Source organism: Mytilus galloprovincialis, chromosome 9 (assembly GCF_965363235.1).
Source record: "Mytilus galloprovincialis chromosome 9, xbMytGall1.hap1.1, whole genome shotgun sequence".
NCBI classification, from domain to species: domain Eukaryota; kingdom Metazoa; phylum Mollusca; class Bivalvia; order Mytilida; family Mytilidae; genus Mytilus; species Mytilus galloprovincialis.
This window is the reverse complement of record NC_134846.1, coordinates 13227714-13254665: the sequence shown is the minus strand read 5'-3', so window position 1 is coordinate 13254665 and position 26952 is coordinate 13227714. Positions and strand designations below refer to the sequence as shown.

At 32.3% G+C, this 26952-nt stretch overlaps 1 protein-coding gene and 1 long non-coding RNA gene across 2 annotated transcripts in view; both read left to right on the top strand.

The window, feature by feature from the left end:
- Positions 1–26952, top strand: part of LOC143044450 (uncharacterized) — a 127284-nt gene that overhangs the window by 67650 nt on the left and 32682 nt on the right. The window contains exons 5-8 of the mRNA XM_076216474.1: positions 19993–20139; positions 22336–22578; positions 25577–25723; positions 26514–26651. Coding sequence (XP_076072589.1) covers positions 19993–20139; positions 22336–22578; positions 25577–25723; positions 26514–26651 — 675 coding nt within the window. The remainder of the gene's footprint in view (positions 1–19992; positions 20140–22335; positions 22579–25576; positions 25724–26513; positions 26652–26952) is intronic.
- LOC143046640 (uncharacterized) lies at positions 688–4201 on the top strand. The gene is made up of 2 exons (XR_012969199.1): positions 688–1320; positions 3741–4201. It is a non-coding gene; the product is annotated as an uncharacterized LOC143046640 (long non-coding RNA).

Sequence of the window (26952 nt, the reverse complement as noted above, 5' to 3'; positions counted from 1 at the left end):
TATATTTATAAAATGTATCATGTTTCAACTTTGACAAATACAGTGATCCTAAAAAATATAGGAAACTGAATTTAAATATTCTGGTTTTTCCCCTGGTGCTTTTATTATCCTACAATAAGAAACTGTACAGATATCTAAATTATGCCTCTGTCTTTTTACAGTAAAATATATAAACTCACTAAGTTTCTAATAGTTGTTTTCGAACAACATTTAAATTATTAATTAAATTGCTCACTTGATTTAAAATGTGACTATATTCATTGGACATTAGCCAAATAAATTGCGATTGATAATCTAAATTGTGAAAGTTTTTGTAACTTTTAACTATGTTGGAAATAATGGAAACTCTTTCACTTTCCAAAGATGAACATTTAAGTAAAAAATGGAGTTCATCTTCCACTTCTTTTTTACAAAGATTACAAGTTCTATCCATTGCCTGAAGTCCCCTGTATCTACCTCTCTCTATTTCTAAATCATGATTACTAATTCTGAATTTTGTCATCTGAATTCTCAGATTCCTATTACTTATAGCCAAATAAGGTTCAAAATATATATTTCTCTTAAAAAGTCTGTATGTTCTAAGTTTATTTCCAAATGACATATTTTTTCTGTCATTGTTTAAAGATGAATACCATAACTTATTATACTTTAATTTAAGTTTGTTTAAAATAAATCGACCCTAAAAAAGTAACAATACAGGCTTATAGTATTTTGAAGCTTATTTGAAGCATTCAAATATAATGAAAAGTATGATAATTTTCACGAATACAAAGAAAAAGCAAGTCTGCCCAAAAATGATTGATATTCAGTCAAAGAAACATGTATATAGTGTGTTCATTGTAAACGTAAACCAGAATGCGTATAGATGTCTCTACTTATAACAGTCACAAATCACTTCTACGATTATAAATCAGCGATTCACCATTCATGCAATAATATTTTGTCGAAGGTGATCGAGATGCCCTTATTAGGTAATTCCAGAGACATATGTAATTCAAATTCTCGGACACTTAAAAATTTTCCAGAACACGTTATAGTTAATATCTGAGCCATATAATACATGTATTATATCTGGGACTATAATACTTTAGTACAAGAGTCCCTGATTATATTCTCTGTTAATATGCATCCTTCTTTTATTATTAAAGTCAGAGACATATATACACAGAGATTGGCAACTGTAACAGTGGTCAGCGAAATCTAATCCAAACATCGCATCACACGAGACTTTAACGAGATCGCCATTTTGATTCTATCACGACAAGTACACCACCTCGCTTCAATTTTTATTTTACATCAAGCATTTCAAAACAGCATAATGTAAGTATATATTTCAATTTCGTATATGAATTACCTTGTTTTATTCAGTTTGTAGTAGTTATTAGTTAAAAAATTGCGACGATTAACGTTTTATTGCAGTATATAATAAGGGGAAAGCTTGGCCGACATGCACGTTATGAAAATATTTAACAAGGTCGTAATTTTTATCAAAACATTTTCATTCGAAAAGGAATAAAACAATTTGTGTGATGAATAACTTTCCCCCAGACATATTGTTTTTGTTTAATAAGTTGATTTTTTCATATTTTCACCCACTTTGATGCAATTTACAATTAAAAATCAGTATTCTGGTTGTCGTCCATGTTTTTTTTGGCTTCAATATCAAGACAGACCCCTGTCTGTTTACACTTTATAAACTTTTCCGTCTTCAGAGAAATATTGTACCCAGCACATGCATTACTTTCCTATGACAAACTGGATTGGGATATAGAGGTTGTTTTTTTCATATTTTCAACCACTTTGATGCAATTTACAATTAAAAATCAGTATTCTGGTTGTCGGCCATGTTTTTTTGGCTTCAATATCAAGACAGACCCCTGTCTGTTTACACTTTATAAACTTTTCCGTCTTCAGAGAAATATTGTACCCAGCACATGCATTACTTTCCTATGACAAACTGGATTGGGATATAGAGGTTGTTTTTTTCATATTTTCAACCACTTTGATGCAATTTACAATTAAAAATCAGTATTCTGGTTGTCGGCCATGTTTTTTTGGCTTCAATATCAAGACAGACGGCCCGAGACCACAATTAATTCCTCTATTAGTTCTTTATAACGTTTTGTCTCATAAAAAAAAATTGAACTGTTCTTTTTGGCAGATCTTTTGTGTGTGTAATGTACAGTACAAGTCCAAAAATATGTCCAAGTTTCAGAAACATTGCATGTTTACAACTTACAAATTTAGCCAATACACATCCATACCCCTATGGACAAGTCAAGAGATGTTCCGAAAACTGTAAATATCACCTTTTTGCACCTGACCTAATCACTCTTTCCATATCAAAATCAGTTAAAATAAAACATCTAAAAAATTATTTCACCTCTCTTCTTTCATTTCCACCTTATAAAAGCTAAGAAATGTTTGAGAAAAGGAAAGAAAAAAATTTAAGAAGAAATACACTTAAATTAAAGGGAACTATATTCGTGAACAACGAAAAGCGGGGTCATTAATTGTGGTCTTGGGCCAGACCCCTGTCTGTTTACACTTAATAAAACTTTTCCGTCTTCAGAGAAATATTGTACCCAGCACATGCATTACTTTCCTATGACAAACTGGATTGGGATATAGAGGTTGTTTTTTTCATATTTTCAACCACTTTGATGCAATTTACAATTAAAAATCAGTATTCTGGTTGTCGGCCATGTTTTTTTGGCTTCAATATCAAGACAGACCCCTGTCTGTTTACACTTTATAAACTTTTCCGTCTTCAGAGAAATATTGTACCCAGCACATGCATTACTTTTCTATGACAAACTGGATTGGGATATAGAGGTTGTTTTTTTCATATTTTCAACCACTTTGATGCAATTTACAATTAAAAATCAGTATTCTGGTTGTCGGCCATGTTTTTTATGGCTTCAATATCAAGACAGACCCCTGTCTGTTTACACTTTATAAACTTTTCCATCTTCAGAGAAATATTGTACCCAGCACATGCATTACTTTCCTATGACAAACTGGATTGGGATATAGAGGTTGTTTTTTTCATATTTTCAACCACTTTGATGCAATTTACAATTAAAAATCAGTATTCTGGTTGTCGGCCATGTTTTTTTTGGCTTCAATATCAAGACAGACCCCTGTCTGTTTACACTTTATAAACTTTTCCATCTTCAGAGAAATATTGTACCCAGCACATGCATTACTTTCCTATGACAAACTGGATTGGGATATAGAGGTTGTTTTTTTCATATTTTCAACCACTTTGATGCAATTTACAATTAAAAATCAGTATTATAGCTGTCGGCCATGGTGTTTTGCTTCAATATCAAGAGAGACCCCTGTCCGTTTACACTTTATAAACTTTTGCATCTTCAGATAATAATTGTACCCAGCACATGCATTACTTTCCTATGACAAACTGGATTTGTGTATACAGGTTGTTTTTTTCATATTTTCAACCACTTTGATGCAATTTACAATTAAAAATAAGTATTTTAGGTGTTGGCCATGTTAATTTTCTTCAATATAAAGACAGACCCCTGTCCATGGCTACAGTTTATAAGCTTGTCCATCTTTAGAGAAAAATTGTACCCATCACATGATTTAATTTCACAAGACACTGGATTTGTGTATAAAAATTTTTTTTTTTCATTAGTTCCACCACTTTGATGACATTTACAATTTTATATATATATATTTACATTCAGTATCTGACCGCTTTTTTTTCTTAACAGGGTCCTGCATGTTATAAAAGAACAAAGATGTTGATCAAATTTACCTAACAGTGCAGCATACAAGAGATATAATATCATACATGAATGTAGGACTCCCAAGTCTTTCTGATTGAAAATAAGACTCCCTGGCAAACAGGAACAACTATTAGTGATGACTTTATCCAAATGTGACGGCACTATCATGAAGTGGACTGATTACTACTATCAATGTGAAACTTAACTATGGTTTTGTAAGAGAGAAAATTACATGTGCTTATCCTGACTGTAAAAACACCATACTATTGTAGTTCATATGCCAAACTTGATGTACATGTGTATGCATTTTTGTGCAATTGATGGTGAGACCATTGAACTAAAAACAAATACAAGACTCTGCATTCAATCTATTGAATTTGAAGCAGAATTAATACAGTGGCAGTTGTGCAGATGGATAAAAAAGCAAATAAATATCTTGTGTTCAACTTCATTTGTCTTCTTTATGTTTACAAAGTATACATGTACATAGTTTTTACATACATGTACATATATAACAATATGGTGATGTAGTATGATTGCTAATGAGACAATGATTTACATGTATGACTATCATTTGTGGAAGGCCACTCTATAATATCTTTGTACATCATGAGAATGGACAATGCTACCCTTGTAGCATAAAGGTAGCATAATGTAAAAAAAGAGAAACTGTTCATTTATCTTACATTGTACAACACCCCTGTGATATATCTTGACAGTACTAAATAGCAAAATATTTCGTTTCACAAATTCCTTCCTCTCCATGGAAAGTAACATATTTAATTGTTTACATTAATGACAAAATGTGTAGTAAAAGAAGCAAGAAATGTTCACTCTACTACTGTACACTAGTCGCTCACATTGGTCACCATCTATGTTTGTTTCAGTCCTTTAACAAATTGTCAATGGTGCTTTTTTATATTTATCTGTTTCAGTTTTACTCCTCATTCTGTGATCACTATTTCACCTCTCCTGTTTTGAAAAAATGTTTATGCTAATATTTTCTGCAATAAATTGAAAAGGCACAAATGCTATGACTAAACAGAAATGTGAGGTATATGTCATTGAGACAACAACCCAACGACAACAATATTCTTTGCACATCTATGAATGTTTAGAATTCTTGTGAAGGTCAAAAGCACATAACATGTACTTATATATCCATAACCTGGTACATGTATGTACCTATTAATGCCATCTGTCCTAAACATAAGTTGTGTGAAGAGACCAAGCAGTTTATGTTGATAAAAAAGCTGATATTAAAATGAATTACTGTATAACAAATTATGGGAATGAGACTATTTTATTTAAAACAGATGGCATCTGTTTTAAATAAAAGATATTGGTGGAAAAGGTTTATACAGAAGCAGGAGATGTCAAGGGGCAATACAAAAAGTACAAAGTCGTGTAACACAGAGGAAAAAATAACAAATGAAAAGAAAATAACTGCACCGAAAATTACCTTGAACAACATAAAACCACAAAAGATCAGATAAAACTTGTGGACAATTTTAAATCTATTTAATTTCAAACTCAAGTTTCACTACCCGATAGGAAAGAGTAAAGATAAGAATGTTGTAGTACTCCGTAGTACACATGTGTATATATGTCTCTGTTAAAGTCTTGTTTTTCTTAAACACTTTACACCGTATATCGGCGCTGCCGATAAACTTTCAAAAAGCAACTTTAAGTTTCAACCTTTTAAACGTGTATGTCAGATAATTTGACCACATGACAAGAAATTATACAATAAACATTGGTCACGCACGACAGATTCCGATGTAAGACACGTGCCGTTACAATAGCCAGTTTACACGCATCAGCGCACACAGGTTTATCGAATAGGCCAGTTGATTGGAGGAAAGTTACCGAAAACCACGCCTACCTTTAACTAATACCCAATCAAATGCCTTTCAGAGATTTTGTTGCGTATTCAATATTTGAAAAAGTTTAGACTCTTAATTCAAACTTAGAAGCATAGAAGTATAGAATATGCCCGTAATGCAATTTTTCAATAAATTTTATACATTATTTCATATACCTAGTGAGGAAAAAATACAAATTAAAAAAATTTGCAAATTACAAATATTTCGAAATCCTTGATTATGCTAATAACGGAATAGAAACTAAGTGGATATCATATATGAAAAATGTTTTTGATAATTACGGTATGATCTGCGGTATGATAATGTTCAATATTATAATGCACAGTTTCAGATAAATGGGTGTCAAAATGTAATAAACAAAAACCCAAAGACCAGTTTCAGCAAGAATGCTTTGCTGTTATTACAGGTTTGCATAAAACTTAATGTTGTCGTGTTTTTAAAAACTACTTTTCATAATGACATATTTACCTTACTAAATTCATTTATATATTATGCAAATATAGACGTGGTAGTCAGTCGCCACTTGCCGATTGAATCTGGAAGGTGGCATGATTTAAAGAGAAAAAACATAATCTGCCGCCTATGTGAGGGACACAAACACATTTGGTGACGAGTACCATTACAAATATGAATTGTAGAACACTTTAGCTATAGAAAGAAGGAAATTTTTACGGAACTACTGTTAGTCAAACCCTAATATTTTTAGAGTTGATCAACAGTTAAACTCATCAAATAATTCCTTTTAACTATAAATTACACGAAGAAAGCCTACAAGTAAAGTACAAGTGACTATAATAATCATAAAGATTATATTTAATCCTGATTCGTCCTTGGAAATGGAAAACTCTGGATTATTTTATATTTACCTGAGAGATCATAAAAGACTTCTAACAAGACTTTCAAAAGTTTGTCAAAAATGAATAGAAATAAAAGATTTGTGTGTAGACGAGTAACAATATTGCATTAGCATGATTAGGAAATTTGACCAAATGAATGAAATAAACTTTTAAAAAATAAGTGCACATCTTTCTAGTGGCGAAAACCACGCATATCGAGTTACGTCGACGAAAGAGAAATACTACATTAATTATAATTATGATGTCAATTTCATGAAATTATAGGGTTTTAATTAGAAAATAATCTTAAACACGATTCGTGATTCCCCATGTATATAGATTAAAACAGAATTATAATTTTTGTTCTTAAATTAAATTCTGAAATACAAAAGCATGGCTCTGATTCTTGACAGTTCAGCGAACACTATTACATGAAATACACGATACTATTGACCGAACACAAAGGTGAGAGATTCAAATTGTAAAATCAGCCGCTGGACGGTAGAATTTCTATCAATCATTCAACGATAATAAAAGACTTTTGAGTGTAAAAGTATGATATAAATACTTTTAATTTGTTGAAATAACACCTTTTTATCAAATGGAATGCTTGTTAAACTGTTCCAGTCATTGTTACTAGTGACTGTCAGTCCATTGCGATATTTCACAGCTCTTTTACAAATTCTGAAGAAGAAAAAAGAAAAAATAATGTTCCCATGGGAAAAATATATCTTCCCATGGGAAGAATTTTAGTTCCCATGGGAAGAATAAATGTTCCCAAGGGAATAAGGTGTTCCCATGGGAAGAAAAATTAGTTCCCATGGGAAGAGAAATTCCCTTGGGAAATTTAGAATTTCCCATGGGAAGAAACTATCTACCAATGTTCCCATAGGAAATTGTAGTTCCGATGGGAACTTTAAAATTCCCATGGGAATGTTTAAATTTCCCATGGGAAATGTACTTTTAATCAGCTGTGGTGACAACAGTGACAACGTTGACATGTTGGGACATATGGGGAAATTTAATAATGATATTTTTGATTAACTATCATTTGGGCAAAAAATATTTTTGATATCTTGTAAACCGACAAAGTCAGATTTGCCAATCCTGGAATGGCAAATTTGTCCCGCACAGTGTTATATACTAGTCTGTTAGTGATACACTCTTGTAGACGATAGACTAGTCTGTCAATGATACCCTCGTGTAGACGATAAACTAGTCTGTCAGTGTTACACTCGTGTAGACGATAGACTATTCTGTCAGTGATACACTCGTGTAGACGATATACTAGTCTGTCAGTGATACACTCGTGTAGATGATAGACTATTCTGTCAGTGATACACTCGTGTAGACGATAGACTATTCTGTCAGTGATACCCTCGTGTAGACGATATACTAGTCTGTCAGTGATACACTCGTGTAGACGATAGAATATTCTGTCAGTGATACACTCGTGAAGACGATAGACTTTTCTGTCAGTGATACACTCGTGTAGACGATAGACTATTCTGTCAGTGATACACTCGTGTAGACGATATGCTAGTCTGTCAGTGATACACTCATGAAGACGATAGATTTTCCGGCAGTGATACCCTCGTGTAGACGATATACTAGTCTGTCAGTGATACACTCGTGTAGACGATAGATTATTCTGTCAGTGATACACTCGTGAAGACGATAGACTTTTCTGTCAGTGATACACTCGTGTAGACGATAGACTATTCTGTCAGTGATACACTCGTGTAGACGATATGCTAGTCTGTCAGTGATACACTCGTGAAGACGATATACCAACGTGTAAATGAAAGATTAGTCTAAAAAAGTAACAATACAGGCTTATAGTATTTTGAAGCTTATTTGAAGCATTCAAATATAATGAAAAGTATGATAATTTTCACGAATACAAAGAAAAAGCAAGTCTGCCCAAAAATGATTGATATTCAGTCAAAGAAACATGTATATAGTGTGTTCATTGTAAACGTAAACCAGAATGCGTATAGATGTCTCTACTTATAACAGTCACAAATCACTTCTACGATTATAAATCAGCGATTCACCATTCATGCAATAATATTTTGTCGAAGGTGATCGAAATGCCCTTATTAGGTAATTCCAGAGACATATGTAATTCAAATTCTCGGACACTTAAAAATTTTCCAGAACACGTTATAGTTAATATCTGAGCCATATAATATGGAACGCCACGACTGCCTTATGTTAATAATCAGCATTATACGCAGTGTTCACAGCATTATATGAAGTGATCACAGCATTATATGTAGTGCTCACAACATTATATGAAGTGATCACAGCATTATATGCAGTGCTCACAGCATTATATGCAGTGTTCACAACATTATATGAAGTGCTCACAACATTATATTAAGTGCTCACAACATTATATTAAGTGCTCACAACATTATATTAAGTGTTCACAACATTATACGTGTTTTGTTGTATGATGAGATTGATGTATGATGAGATTTATGAATGATGAGATCATTCGGTAAACTTCGTTTTTTAGCGGAAATTACCGAATCCATAATTGGTAAATTACGGTAAATTAATGCCCAGCAAACAAATTTAAACAGTTATTATTATATATGTGATCATTAGGGCAGGATGCAATATTTAAAACGGATTGAAATAAGTAAATTAAGAAGTATGATCAATTTAACCCAAGTTTATTCCACACCAGGGCATTTTAAACTTATTTTGAGGATTAGTTTCACCATATTCACAACTTAATATGTATATATATTTACTAGAACACATCCGTGATATCGCGGGTCTGTGACTGAATTAAAGAATATAACTATGCGTAAGCCTTATTTTAGTATTGGTATTGTCATCTGATAAAGTCATGCCGATTATAAGATGAAGTTTTCTCTGCTTTTAACATCTTTCTGTTTGAACCCGTCGACCTGGAACTTGTCAATTTAATATTGGTATTATTGATTTTGTTTGGAAAACAAAAGTCCCTGGAAAGGAGTAATTTTTAATCAACAGTTTTGTCCTTTATGAGTTACGAATAAAATTGAATCTTTGATTCGCTGTTTTACGTCTAACAAATTGAAAACTGTACATGCTGTACCTATACGCCTTATTTTAAGTCCAGATTTTTATTATTCGTATTGTCATCTTAGAAAGTCATACTGATTAAAGTACTACAATCGGGAACAATGTGACAATGATTGAATTAAGTAGTTTCAACCCTGTGATAACGACCCGTGTATATAGCAAAATCTTAAATACAGCGTTTCGTGGTACTCCTGTCAGATGCGGAACGTACTATGTAATAGTTAACAGGTGAATATATTATTGGTATCGATTCGACCCGGAACTTCTTAATTATTGGCAATATTAATTATGTGGAAAACAAAAGGGTCTGGAGTGATGTTATTTTTAATCAACAGCATGGTACTATATTAGTTATATATCCTCTCAGATCAGTACTTATAGTGTCTTTTTATTGTTGGGATATACAAGTACCCGCCCACATGCACGTTCACTCTATTTTCTTGTTAGATCATATGTTTTTATATTTGTACCCATCTAATGAGTTAATATAAAAAAATTTGTAAGGGTTCCACGGAACCCAGTGTCTCGCCTATTTTTGCTGTAAATCGGAGGCTCAACAACAATGAGGAAAAAAATCAATAAAAATATTCCTTTTGTTACTATTTTATGATTGTAAAAAAATCTAAGTCCATTTAAAAGTAAATTACAGAAAAAACGGAGTAATCTTTTTACAAAGTTTACTTCTGGATACAATCTTATGATAATAAATAAGCTTCTGTCCAAGTTTGGTACAAACCCAGGATAGTTTAAGAAAGTTATTAAAATTTTAAAAACTTTAAGCACGAGTGAATGTAATGGTTCCACGCAGAAAAACTAAGTCTATTTAAAAGTAAAATATGGAAAAAATGGATTTATTTATTTACAAATATACTTCTGGATACTATCTTATGATCATAAACAAGCTTCTGTCCAAGTTTGGTACAAACCCAGGATAGTTTAAGAAAGTTATTAAAATTCTAAAAACTTTAACCACAGAGTGAATGTAATGTCTCCCCGAAGAAAAAACTAAGTCCATTTATAAGTAAAATATGGAAAAAATGGAATTTTATTTTTACAAAATTTACTTCTGGATATTATCTGATGATCATTAACAAGCTTATGTCCTTGTTTGGTACAAACCCAGGATAGTTTGAGAAAGTTATTAAAATTCTAAAAACTTTAACCACAGAGTGAATGTTTTGTTTCCCCGCAGAAAAAACTAAGTCCATTTATAGTAAAATACGGAAAAAATGGAATTTTATTTTTACAAAATTTACTTCTGGATACTATCTTATGATCATAAACAAGCTTCTGTCCAAGTTTGGTAAGAATCCAGTATAGTTTGAGAAAGTTATTAAAATTTCAAAAACTTTAACCACAGAGTGAATATTTGTTGACGCCGCCGACGACGCCGACGACGACGGAATGTAGGATCGCTTAGTCTCACTTTTTCGACTAAAGTCGAAGGCTCGACAAAAAGATGTGGTATGATTGCCAATGAGACAACTATCCACAAAATACCAAAATGACACAAACATTAACAACTATAGGTCACCGTACGGCCTTCAACAATGAGCAAAGCCCATACCGCATAGTCAGCTATAAAAGGCCCCGATACGACCATGTAAAACAATTCAAACGAGAAAACTAACAAGCCTTTTACAACTGATTTTCATAGTTCGTTCTTATGTTGTTCTGTTACGCCACTGTCCCAGGTTAGAGGGAGGATACCAACATCCCGCTAACATGTTAAAACCCGCTACATTTTGCATATATGTGGCCGTCCCAAGTCAGGAGGAGCCTTTATTTCAGTGGTTGTCGTTTGTTAATTAATGTGTTATATACATGTTAGTTTTTCGATCGTTTGTTTGTACATAAATTAGGAATATTTTTCGTTTATCATTTCGGGGCCTTCTATAGCTGACTATCCGGTATGGGCTTTCCTCATTGTTGAAGGTCGTACTGTGGCCGTTTAGCTGTTTAAAATTTCTGTGATGTCATTTTGTCTCTTGTGGAAAGTTGTTTCATTGGCAAGCATACCACTTTTTTATATATATGTACCGTGCAAACTGACGAACAAACGTAGTAAACGTTTTATTCATCCCCACAAACTCAATTTTCATAAGAGATGATAACTTTAAATGAAAATGTTAAACAGGGTCTTGAAAGGGTAAATTTTTCTATGAAAGTTTAAATTTCTATATAAGACTGCTGATCATATTGAGAAGACAATCTTAGTACTTGCCGTGCTAAAAAGCTTGTAAAAAAAAATCGAATAATTGATGTAAAGTTATGTTTAACACCTACAGTGAAATCACAGGCACTTGTCTCAAAAAAAAATTCCTATATACCTTAATATAACGTGTTATATTAGGGTATAAAGGGAAAAAAATTTGAGACAAGTGCCTGTGAGTGAAATGCTTTAAACTGCATTTTCCATATCTGTAAGTTACTTATTCATGTAAAAATGCCAAATTCTGAAAATCGATGCCAAAAATGACTCTATCATGACATATATAAGCTAGCGTAATATGGCACCTATGTGTTATAGAAAGCTGACTGTTTTATTTAAAAGGTAATTAAGCTTTTCAAAACTGAGTACGGACTATAAAGTGGCACCTTGCTAAATTTCTTAAGTAGATAATGAACTCGAGAATATACCATACAAATTTTCCTTCGATATTTCATTAAATAAACTTTTTATTATTTAACTTACATTTTGCCATTCGTATTTCTTACGACGAACAGAACTACTTCAATCATTCACCTCTCAGTTTCATCTTTTCCTTACTTATTTCAATCAGTTTTAAATATTGTATGCCACCTTATGATAACATGATTTTAATAACTTTTTAAATTTGTTTGCTGGGCATTACCGTAATTTACCAATTATGGATTCGGTAATTTCCGCTAAAAAACGAAGTTTACCGAATGATCTCATCATTCATAAATCTCATCATACAACAAAAAACGTATAATGTTGTGAACACTTAATATAATGTTGTGAGCACTTAATATAATGTTGTGAGGACTTAATATAATGTTGTGAACACTTAATATAATGTTGTGAGCACTTAATATAATGTTGTGAGGACTTAATATAATGTTGTGAGCACTTCATATAATGTTGTGAACACTGCATATAATGCTGTGAGCACTGCATATAATGCTGTGATCACTTCATATAATGTTGTGAGCACTTCATATAATGCTGTGATCACTTCATATAATGCTGTGAACACTGCGTATAATAGTGATTATTAACATAAGGCAGTCGTGGCGTTCCATAATATAATACATGTATTATATCTGGGACTATAATACTTTAGTACAAGAGTCCTTGATTATATTCTCTGTTAATATGCATCCTTCTTTTATTATTAAAGTCAGAGACATATATACACAGAGATTGGCAACTGTAACAGTGGTCAGCGAAATCTAATCCAAACATCGCATCACACGAGACTTTAACGAGATCGCCATTTTGATTCTATCACGACAAGTACACCACCTCGCTTCAATTTTTATTTTACATCAAGCATTTCAAAACAGCATAATGTAAGTATATATTTCAATTTCGTATATGAATTACCTTGTTTTATTCAGTTTGTAGTAGTTATTAGTTAAAAAATTGCGACGATTAACGTTTTATTGCAGTATATAATAAGGGGAAAGCTTGGCCGACATGCACGTTATGAAAATATTTAACAAGGTCGTAATTTTTATCAAAACATTTTCATTCGAAAAGGAATAAAACAATTTGTGTGATGAATAACTTTCCCCCAGACATATTGTTTTTTGTTTAATAAGTTGATTTTTTCATATTTTCACCCACTTTGATGCAATTTACAATTAAAAATCAGTATTCTGGTTGTCGTCCATGTTTTTTTTGGCTTCAATATCAAGACAGACCCCTGTCTGTTTACACTTAATAAACTTTTCCGTCTTCAGAGAAATATTGTACCCAGCACATGCATTACTTTCCTATGACAAACTGGATTGGGATATAGAGGTTGTTTTTTTCATATTTTCAACCACTTTGATGCAATTTACAATTAAAAATCAGTATTCTGGTTGTCGGCCATGTTTTTTTGGCTTCAATATCAAGACAGACCCCTGTCTGTTTACACTTTATAAACTTTTCCGTCTTCAGAGAAATATTGTACCCAGCACATGCATTACTTTCCTATGACAAACTGGATTGGGATATAGAGGTTGTTTTTTTCATATTTTCAACCACTTTGATGCAATTTACAATTAAAAATCAGTATTCTGGTTGTCGGCCATGTTTTTTTGGCTTCAATATCAAGACAGACCCCTGTCTGTTTACACTTAATAAAACTTTTCCGTCTTCAGAGAAATATTGTACCCAGCACATGCATTACTTTCCTATGACAAACTGGATTGGGATATAGAGGTAGTTTTTTTCATATTTTCAACCACTTTGATGCAATTTACAATTAAAAATCAGTATTCTGGTTGTCGGCCATGTTTTTTTGGCTTCAATATCAAGACAGACCCCTGTCTGTTTACACTTTATAAACTTTTCCGTCTTCAGAGAAATATTGTACCCAGCACATGCATTACTTTTCTATGACAAACTGGATTGGGATATAGAGGTTGTTTTTTTCATATTTTCAACCACTTTGATGCAATTTACAATTAAAAATCAGTATTCTGGTTGTCGGCCATGTTTTTTATGGCTTCAATATCAAGACAGACCCCTGTCTGTTTACACTTTATAAACTTTTCCATCTTCAGAGAAATATTGTACCCAGCACATGCATTACTTTCCTATGACAAACTGGATTGGGATATAGAGGTTGTTTTTTTCATATTTTCAACCACTTTGATGCAATTTACAATTAAAAATCAGTATTCTGGTTGTCGGCCATGTTTTTTTTTGGCTTCAATATCAAGACAGACCCCTGTCTGTTTACACTTTATAAACTTTTCCATCTTCAGAGAAATATTGTACCCAGCACATGCATTACTTTCCTATGACAAACTGGATTGGGATATAGAGGTTGTTTTTTTCATATTTTCAACTACTTTGATGCAATTTACAATTAAAAATCAGTATTATAGCTGTCGGCCATGGTGTTTTGCTTCAATATCAAGAGAGACCCCTGTCCGTTTACACTTTATAAACTTTTGCATCTTCAGATAATAATTGTATCCAGCACATGCATTACTTTCCTATGACAAACTGGATTTGTGTATACAGGTTGTTTTTTTCATATTTTCAACCACTTTGATGCAATTTACAATTAAAAATAAGTATTTTAGGTGTTGGCCATGTTAATTTTCTTCAATATGAAGACAGACCCCTGTCCATGGCTACAGTTTATAAGCTTGTCCATCTTTAGAGAAAAATTGTACCCATCACATGATTTAATTTCACAAGACACTGGATTTGTGTATAAAAAATTTTTTTTTTCATTAGTTCCACCACTTTGATGACATTTACAATTTTATATATATATATTTACATTCAGTATCTGACCGCTTTTTTTTTTTACAGGATCCTGCATGTTATAAAAGAACAAAGATGTTGATCAAATTTACCTAACAGTGCAGCATACAAGAGATATAATATCATACATGAATGTAGGACTCCCAAGTCTTTCTGATTGAGAATAAGACTCCCTGGCAAACAGGAACAACTATTAGTGATGACTTTATCCAAATGTGACGGCACTATCATGAAGTGGACTGATTACTACTATCAATGTGAAACTTAACTATGGTTTTGTAAGAGAGAAAATTACATGTGCTTATCCTGACTGTAAAAACACCATACTATTGTAGTTCATATGCCAAACTTGATGTACATGTGTATGCATTTTTGTGCAATTGATGGTGAGACCATTGAACTAAAAACAAATACAAGACTCTGCATTTAATCTATTGAATTTGAAGCAGAATTAATACAGTGGCAGTTGTGCAGATGGATAAAAAAGCAAATAAATATCTTGTGTTCAACTTCATTTGTCTTCTTTATGTTTACAAAGTATACATGTACATAGTTTTTACATACATGTACATGTATAACAATATGGTGATGTAGTATGATTGCTAATGAGACAATGATTTACATGTATGACTATCATTTGTGGAAGGCCACTCTATAATATCTTTGTACATCATGAGAATGGACAATGCTACCCTTGTAGCATAAAGGTAGCATAATGTAAAAAAAGAGAAACTGTTCATTTATCTTACAACACCCCTGTGATATATCTTGACAGTACTAAATAGCAAAATATTTCGTTTCACAAATTCCTTCCTCTCCATGGAAAGTAACATATTTAATTGTTTACATTAATGACAAAATGTGTAGTAAAAGAAGCAAGAAATGTTCACTCTACTACTGTACACTAGTCGCTCACATTGGTCACCATCTATGTTTGTTTCAGTCCTTTAACAAATTGTCAATGGTGCTTTTTTATATTTATCTGTTTCAGTTTTACTCCTCATTCTGTGATCACTATTTCACCTCTCCTGTTTTGAAAAAATGTTTATGCTAATATTTTCTGCAATAAATTGAAAAGGCACAAATGCTATGACTAAACAGAAATGTGAGGTATATGTCATTGAGACAACAACCCAACGACAACAATATTCTTTGCACATCTATGAATGTTTAGAATTCTTGTGAAGGTCAAAAGCACATAACATGTACTTATATATCCATAACCTGGTACATGTATGTACCTATTAATGCCATCTGTCCTAAACATAAGTTGTGTGAAGAGACCAAGCAGTTTATGTTGATAAAAAAGCTGATATTAAAATGAATTACTGTATAACAAATTCTGGGAATGAGACTATTTTATTTAAAACAGATGGCATCTGTTTTAAATAAAAGATATTGGTGGAAAAGGTTTATACAGAAGCAGGAGATGTCAAGGGGCAATACAAAAAGTACAAAGTCGTGTAACACAGAGGAAAAAATAACAAATGAAAAGAAAATAACTGCACCGAAAATTACCTTGAACAACATAAAACCACAAAAGATCAGATAAAACTTGTGGACAATTTTAAATCTATTTAATTTCAAACTCAAGTTTCACTACCCGATAGGAAAGAGTAAAGATAAGAATGTTGTAGTACTCCGTAGTACACATGTGTATATATGTCTCTGTTAAAGTCTTGTTTTTCTTAAACACTTTACACCGTATATCGGCGCTGCCGATAAACTTTCAAAAAGCAACTTTAAGTTTCAACCTTTTAAACGTGTATGTCAGATAATTTGACCACATGACAAGAAATTATACAATAAACATTGGTCACGCACGACAGATTCCAATGTAAGACACGTGCCGTTACAATAGCCAGTTTACACGCATCAGCGCACACAGGTTTATCGAATAGGCCAGTTGATTGGAGGAAAGTTACCGAAAACCACGCCTACCTTTAACTAATACCCAATCAAATGCCTTTCAGAGATTTTGTTGCGTATTCAATATTTGAAAAAGTTTAGACTCTTAATTCAAACTTAGAAGCATAGAAGTATAGAATATGCCCGTAATGCAATTTTTCAATAAATTTTATACATTATTTCATATACATACAAATTAAAAAAATTTGCAAATTACAAATATTTCGAAATCCTTGATTATGCTAATAACGGAATAGAAACTAAGTGGATATCATATATGAAAAATGTTTTTGATAATTACGGTATGATCTGCGGTATGATAATGTTCAATATTATAATGCACAGTTTCAGATAAATGGGTGTCAAAATGTAATAAACAAAAACCCAAAGACCAGTTTCAGCAAGAATGCTTTGCTGTAATTACAGGTTTGCATAAAACTTAATGTTGTCGTGTTTTTAAAAACTACTTTTCATAATGACATATTTACCTTACTAAATTCATTTATATATTATGCAAATATAGACGTGGTAGTCAGTCGCCACTTGCCGATTGAATCTGGAAGGTGGCATGATTTAAAGAGAAAAAACATAATCTGCCGCCTATGTGAGGGACACAAACACATTTGGTGACGAGTACCATTACAAATATGAATTGTAGAACACTTTAGCTATAGAAAGAAGGAAATTTTTACGGAACTACTGTTAGTCAAACCCTAATATTTTTAGAGTTGATCAACAGTTAAACTCATCAAATAATTCCTTTTAACTATAAATTACACGAAGAAAGCCTACAAGTAAAGTACAAGTGACTATAATAATCATAAAGATTATATTTAATCCTGATTCGTCCTTGGAAATGGAAAACTCTGGATTATTTTATATTTACCTGAGAGATCATAAAAGACTTCTAACAAGACTTTCAAAAGTTTGTCAAAAATGAATAGAAATAAAAGATTTGTGTGTAGACGAGTAACAATATTGCATTAGCATGATTAGGAAATTTGACCAAATGAATGAAATAAACTTTTAAAAAATAAGTGCACATCTTTCTAGTGGCGAAAACCACGCATATCGAGTTACGTCGACGAAAGAGAAATACTACATTAATTATAATTATGATGTCAATTTCATGAAATTATAGGGTTTTAATTAGAAAATAATCTTAAACACGATTCGTGATTCCCCATGTATATAGATTAAAACAGAATTATAATTTTTGTTCTTAAATTAAATTCTGAAATACAAAAGCATGGCTCTGATTCTTGACAGTTCAGCGAACACTATTACATGAAATACACAATACTATTGACCTAACACAAAGGTGAGAGATTCAAATTGTAAAATCAGCCGCTGGACGGTAGAATTTCTATCAATCATTCAACGATAATAAAAGACTTTTGAGTGTAAAAGTATGATATAAATACTTTTAATTTGTTGAAATAACACCTTTTTATCAAATGGAATGCTTGTTAAACTGTTCCAGTCATTGTTACTAGTGACTGTCAGTCCATTGCGATATTTCACAGCTCTTTTACAAATTCTGAAGAAGAAAAAAGAAAAAAATAATGTTCCCATGGGAAAAATATATCTTCCCATGGGAAGAATTTTAGTTCCCATGGGAAGAATAAATGTTCCCAAGGGAATAAGGTGTTCCCATGGGAAGAAAAATTAGTTCCCATGGGAAGAGAAATTCCCTTGGGAAATTTAGAATTTCCCATGGGAAGAAACTATCTACCAATGTTCCCATAGGAAATTGTAGTTCCGATGGGAACTTTAAAATTCCCATGGGAATTTTTAAATTTCCTATGGGAAATGTACTTTTAATCAGCTGTGGTGACAACAGTGACAACGTTGACATGTTGGGACATATGGGGAAATTTAATAATGATATTTTTGATTAACTATCATTTGGGCAAAAAATATTTTTGATATCTTGTAAACCGACAAAGTCAGATTTGCCAATCCTGGAATGGCAAATTTGTCCCGCACAGTGTTATATACTAGTCTGTTAGTGATACACTCTTGTAGACGATAGACTAGTCTGTCAATGATACCCTCGTGTAGACGATAAACTAGTCTGTCAGTGTTACACTCGTGTAGACGATAGACTATTCTGTCAGTGATACACTCGTGTAGACGATATACTAGTCTGTCAGTGATACACTCGTGTAGATGATAGACTATTCTGTCAGTGATACACTCGTGTAGACGATATACTATTCTGTCAGTGATACCCTCGTGTAGACGATATACTAGTCTGTCAGTGATACACTCGTGTAGACGATAGATTATTCTGTCAGTGATACACTCGTGAAGACGATAGACTTTTCTGTCAGTGATACACTCGTGTAGACGATAGACTATTCTGTCAGTGATACACTCGTGTAGACGATATGCTAGTCTGTCAGTGATACACTCATGAAGACGATAGATTTTCCGGCAGTGATACACTCGTGTAGACGTTAGACTATTCTGTCAGTGATACACTCGTGTAGACGATATGCTAGTCTGTCAGTGATACACTCGTGAAGACGATATACCAACGTGTAAATGAAAGATTAGTCTTTCACCAATATGCAAACGTATTAACGATAGACTAATCTGTCAGTGATACACTCGTGTATACGATATACATGTCTTTCAGTTATATGCATGGAACTGCATCAAGTCAGGCACTTACTAATATACTCTAGAACTTTAGCCATATTTTGGTGAACCTTCGCTAATGTTTCTTGCTTAACTGGTGGCTGTCGATTATAGTACACTAGCGCGAAGGTAGATATGCTGCACATAAAATTGAGAATGGAAATGGAGAATTTATATGTCAAAGTGAAATCAACAACCCGACTAAACAGCATATATGATATAACAGCCGAAGGCCACCAATGGGTCGTCAACGCAGCTAAAAATCTACATGTACTATAATAATACTATAGAGTAAACCTTTAGATAAACTATACTGATATATATTTGGACATGTTAATTTTCGTTTTTTTAGATTAACTATATTTTTCATCAAACCAGCCTAAAACCTACTATTTTATTTCACGCTAAGTAACATCTTACTTTAGGTTGTGAGCCGGGAAAATATGGTGATAATTGTGAGCATACTTGTTCACCTAACTGCGAGATTGGAATGTGCCGTCGTGTTAGAGAGGATTGTTATTGTAAATCAGGCTACTCAATGAGTGACACAAAACACTATTGCCATAGACAAGGTATAGACATATTACTTCACTATAAATGTATTTTGTGATTTAAGTAGTTATCTTCCGGTTTTCTTGTGTATTTATTTTACTTAAAGCCGTATTTTTTTTTTATCGTTAATGCTTTTTGTTTTTTCACTGGAATATTTTGAACAGATTCGCTATGAAAAAAAGAGAAAACATTTGTAACTTGTTAGTAATATGAAATGGTCACTAGCTACGAGATATAGAAAAGTGAAACAATGAATGAAAAATCCCTTTTAGCAGCCAGTTTGGTTCAGTCTTGTCAAAATAAGCAAAGAAACATCTGTTATGAATTATTCACTTGCAAGTGAATAGTTTGACCTCATTAATCCTTATTTATGTGTACTTCAATTGAACCTCTTAACTAGAGATTGGTTACACAAGAACTAGGCGTGTTCAGCTAGTATTTGTAAGGAAACCATTGAAAGTGAAACAATAGTAAACCATTTTGTTGACTGATTCGATCTACCAAAACTCATTCATATACAGGTATATACGAGCATAAACACATATGTTTATATTATATTATGAAATCAAACAGACAAAGAAAAAATAAATGCACTAGTTCGCTATCTATTTATATCTATTGTTTATGTTAAGCGTCGGTAGTCTTTGGAAAGTCAAGAGCGTTTATGCCAAAACATACCAAAAGTTTAGCAAAAGCCGGACAAGGAATAAATGCTTTCGATGAGGGAGACAAATAAATTAATTATGTACATGCCAGTACCGAGGTATTGGCTCCAAGGCTGGTGATGCCATAAGGACTGGCAGTACACCAGCAGTGATACCAACCCAGTGATAGTTATAACATTAACAGTACCACTTTGTCTGCACCAGATGCGTATTTAGACAACAGATGTATCAGATCGATGGTTGATCAGATGACGTCTAAACTTAAATACACACAAACTGCTGATACATAATTTCGCATTCATTCATCGTAACTTGTTTTTTAGACCGGTTTTCTTTTGAAATACGATTTAGTGTGTTTGAAGTCGAATTTGAGAATTGTAGTCGATTCGGTAAACATGAATTTGACATGTAGCGCCCCTTTAAGCAAAATTCTTTAATTAGGTAAGGGCAATTATTATGGATTATTAATCGTTTTATTCAATCATTTATTCAACTTTTGATACTACTGATTTTTACAAATAATATGAAGAATTAGTAGAAAGTGAACGGGAATAAAGTTTTGTATGCCTGTAACGAGACTAACCGCTTCATTTTAGAATTATTTTAATCTCACAACACCATCAACAGCACTGTACCTAAAATTCCAATTATAATAGAATTTGAGAGTGTAATCGTGGAATATGTCAAAGAAACAACAACCCGACCATAGAGCAGAAAATGACTAAAATCCACAAATGGGTCTTTAACTCTTTAACGCAGCGAGAAAATCCCGAATATATTGTCAAACCCGTAAATAATGTCGTCATGTTCCGAATTGACCAATCTAAGTTGACGAAAACAGTTATCTCATTTTATTAAACTTTAATTATAAATAAAGAAGATGTGGTATGATTGCCAATGAGACAACTCTCCACAAGAGACCAAAATGCCACAGAAATTAACAACTATAGGTCACCGTAAGGCCTTCAACAATGAGCAAAGCCCATACCGCAAAGTCAGCTATAAAAGGCCCCGAAATGACAATGTAAAACAATTCAAACGAGAAAACTAATGGCCTTATTTGTATAAAAAAATGAACGAAAAACAAATATGAAACACACAAACAAACGACAACCACTGAATTACAGGCTCCTGACTTGGGACATGCACTGCGATTTGTTTAAGTATGCAAATTCCATGTTAATTAATACAAAAGGAGTAGGAATCGGTGGCAAGAGAATTAATATACGTTGACAATTCTCATGGAAACTTTGTTATAAACAATGTCAAAATATCTGAATGACCCAGAGGGTTGCGCGCAATCTTTTTTTTCTTTGTCCGTTTTTTGCCAGGGGAGTTGGGTCTAGAGGTTGATGGGTGTGGTATTTCCAATATATTTGTTTATTAAAACCTTATCCATGCATCATGCCACGAATAGTACAAATTAAAACTATCTTGTGCAATGTCCAAAGTATATTTTAGTTAAAAGAAATAAGTATAGTTGCATGGTTGCTCTTTGGAGTCTTTAGCGTAAAAGACGTTTAATTATCATACATATGAAAACATTTTTAGGCTTAGAATGTAAATCATCCCAAGGTGGCAAAGAGTTTGGGGCTACACTTAACGTTACTATTTCTGGAAAACCATGTCAGAAATGGACAGATATTACACCACACCCACACGAGTGGACACATCTTTTGCGACGTGAACAAAATTATTGTCGTAATCCAGATACAGATGGCAGAAAATTAGGTCCATGGTGTTTTACTACAGATCCAAATACAGAGTGGGAATATTGTAATGTGTCATTTTGTGGTAAGTATCATTGATTTATAAGGCGGAATATTATATATGTTTTTTTCTTGTCATTATGTTAAATAAATGTTGTTTTTGTCACAAATGGTATAAGTTGGTTTATATGGCAATAAAAGTTTGATTTGATTTGATTGTAATGTGTCATTTTGTGGTAAGTATCATCACTTTATAATATTGTAATGTGTCATTTTGTGGTAAGTATCATTACTTTGTAAGACATGTACAAACAATTGTTATAATGTATGTCGATATGCTGATTAATATGCAAATGTGCACATTACTTAAAATGTACAAATCATGGGTTTCGTTTACCCAGTCATCAGTTTTCTATGTTGTGTTTTGTTTACTTTTGTTTGTCTGTTTTTTCTCCCTTTTTTAGCCGTGTCATTTTTAGTTTGTTTTAAAATTTGGAGTCTGGATGTCCATTGATGCATTTCGTCTCTTTTAAAAGGTTTTAATAAATTAAAACTAATGACGAAGTTACTAAAACACCATATGTATGCAACGGATTTATGACGAGCACGTCAAAAGTTTTTTTTACAGAGAGGTGTAATGCAATAAATAAGACTGTGCGTTTGAATTGGAAGTCTATTCAAAACATAAGAAACGTACGATGAATTAGATGTTTTGGGACAATTATTCTATGGAAACAAATATGGTTAGCTGATAGGCCCAATAAAGGGTACACAGATTAAAATGTAGAAATGACAACACAAAACTATTAAAAAAAAAAACCTACAAGAAACTACTACAGGGTTCCGAAATCTTTTGCATAAAGGAATTCTACTAAATTTTAGTTTTAAATTGCTGATAAATGTATTCATTTAACAATGACATTTAAGTAGAAAACACTAAATATTTGTGAAAATTTCAAAAAGTTCAATAACAATTTTCCATTGCGTTAATATTTTTTTTTACATAATTTTTCGTTTGTTTTGTTCTCAAATCGTTGTCAATATAATGGAATTTTATTTCACTGTCCTACAAGTGAGAGGTTTAGCTAGCTTAACAACAGGTTTAATTAACCATTTTCTACATGAGACAATGTCTGTAGCAAGTCAAGAATATGACAGTTGTGAGACATTTGGTTACTAAAGTCGTCTACTTGTCATAATTAACAAAAATGTCACATTTGTATTTTGACTTTTTATTAACATTTTTTGTTATGGCATTTGTGTTGATTTATGAGTTTTACTGTCCCTCTGGTATCTTTCGTCCCTCTTTTTAATTAGGGACGTTTAATCCGACACCTCACGAAAAGAGAGTATAACACTCTCCCGTCGTTAAAGACTCCTTTTAACATACCATATTTGAACTTTTTCAAGACAAAATGTCCTACACCCGACCCAACGTTAACGTATCAAAATTGTCCAGTGACAGTCGAAATAATCAACCTTGATCCTGGTCAACCAAGGTTGCAGAACTTTAAGTGCTATTGTATTAAATATGTTAGTTTGGTCTTGTATTGAATATGCTTACAAATTTTGCCACTCGTCATCAAGCGGACTGATGTTTTTACTTTGAGGTTCTTATCATTTTCGCATATTGAAAGATGACAAAGTAAGATTTTAAATACTGTAAATTTAGAGTATTAACACATAAAAGGTGAAAACAGGACACCATTAACCAATACCTATATTTTGATGGAATAAATGCTCCTTGAGATATATATTTATTACTATTTACAAGGACAAACTTCGAAGGAATATTTAAGAAAACATGTAAAATTAAATTTTGTTTTAAATTCCTACAGCGGCATGTAGTGTTGAAGATACTTTTTTTCATTTACGTTTCACTCTAGTGTCCGAAACAATTCTCTGAATAAACCTTTTCAATTACCAACATTTAAAAATAATTACGTTATAAACCAGGGAACGGTAAAAACCCAAACCTTTATAAAGTAATCACTATACAAACCTTTACCAGGAACGCTTAAAACGCAAACATTTAAAATTAATCGCTATACAAACTTTTACCAGGAACACTAAAAACGCAAACATGTAAAGTAATCACTATATAAACCTTTACCAGGAACTCTTAAAACCCCAAACATTTAAAGTAATCACTATATAAACCTTTACCAGGAACTCTAAAACACAAACATTTAAAGTAATCACTATATAAACCTTTACCAGGAACTCTAAAACACAAACATTTAAAGTAATCACTTTACAAACCTTTACCATGAACGCAAAAAACCCAAACATTTAAATTAATCACTATATAAACCTTTACCAGGGAACACTAAAAAACCAAACATTAAATTAATCACTTTATAAACTATTACCAGGAACTCTAAAACCCAAACATTTTAAGTAATCACTTTATAAACCTTTACCAGGTTTTGAATGAACAAAAAATAAATAAAAAAATATATGTAATTTCCAATGTACGAATGAACTCAAATTGTTAATTTTTTTTTCTAACTTTTTTATTTTCCTGCATTTGCGTAGAAATCGCAAAGAGAACTTTTTTAGCTTTTTTTGTTAGATCTATAGTACTGTGCGAAAGATTTCCATTATTTTTTTATCAACATTCCTAAAAATTTATACTCATTTGTGTCAGTTATTGGAATATCTTTGTATGTTGCAAATGAGTTAGCTGTTTTGGAACAGTTTTGCTTAAAAATCATAGTTTTAGTTTTATTTACGTTTACACTTAATTGCCAATTATCGCAAAAAGCACTAAAATTGTTTAAACTATTCTTTAATCCCTCTTTAGTTTCAGATATTAAAAGAAGATCATCTGCAAAAAGAAGAGAGTTAATATTTGAAGAAACTAATGAAACTGATTTTCTTTTATCTAACTCTTTGATTACATCATTAATAAAGAGGAACAGGACCATCATGGTAAACGTGACGGTATTTCCGTTTCTTTTTGAACATTAAATATGTTAGAATTAGAATGAAATAATTGATATGGACTTCGTTCCCTTTCACAGGTAACGCTTGCCTCATATTTATGACGATTATAATGTTGTCTTTCTAATTATTTAAAGTTGGAAAAGCAGTATCAGACAGATGTTCATTATTCAATGGAGACTCGAGTTGTGGTCCAAATATGAATTGTTTACCAGGATGGTATGATCATTGTCAGTGTTCAGAACATTGCGTCATGGAACCGGAAAACAAGACATGTTTAGCAAGTAAGAATATGTAATTTAATGGAGTATGCAACATATTAATTGAAACTAAAATAAATAAATGATTGTAAATTTATCAAATACAGAAATTGATATGTTAGTAATAGAAACTGTAATATACTCCTGTTATTTATTTTAGATTGTGAGTACACATAAATTTAAAAATAAAATGACTCAATCAAATACTTTAGCATGTTATAAAGAAAAGAAAACAACTTTGTTATATATAACTTTAACTAGTTTTAACTGTATCTATAACAGAAATAGTGATTGTTAGGGCCTTCAGAAATCTTAAAAGTCTGTGTTATACACTATATTGTCTAGATAATTTACTATCAATATCTTATCTCTTAGCAGTAAACATAAGAAAATTGATACCGTTAATTTTATTACTATCACTGGGTCGATGCCTCTGCTGGTGGACTATTAGTCCCCGAGGGTATCACCAGCCCAGTAGCCAGTACCGAAGTACTGGCATGAAAATACGGATTTTTTTTGTGTTATTAAAATTTGCTGTTACAAAATGATAGAAATTATTATAAATTAAGGAATGTATCTCCCTCATGCAAAGCTCTGATTCCTTTCACGGATTCGGCTATACTTTTTGGACCTTTTGGATTATAGCTCTTCATCTTTTATATAAGCTTTGGATTTCAAATATTTTGGCCACGAGCATCACTGAAGAGACATGTATTGTCGAAATGCGCATCTGGTGCAAGAAAATTGATACCGTTAATTTTATTACAGGTAATAATTGAAAAAAATGTAGTTGAACTGACTTGTGTGTTTTTAGTGAGAAGACACAGAGAAAGCTGCATCCCTGATCGTCTGCCACCCTGTTTACCTGCTCTGATATGTACTTCAAACGTTTGCAGTTGCCCATCACCAGAAACACAATATTTTGATCCGGGGGATTATCAATGTAAAACAAGTAGGTTAAAATAGAAACAAAGCTAGGTTTTTATAATAGATTTTGTTTTACAAACACGAGTTTTTTAATGGCTACAGCTCTTTTTAGCATATACATAGTTTAGATAATTACAAAGGTACTCTTAAATTGGTTAACACTAGTAGAAACATAGCATTGTTTGTATGTGTACACGTTCACAGCACGAATATCCACGACTGTTAGAATACAAAATAGGTTAATTTGAAATATCCTGGTAATATAAATAGCCTAAATGTAGATTAATGGTTATCATCAGCCAAGTAGTCAGCACTTCTGTGCTGAC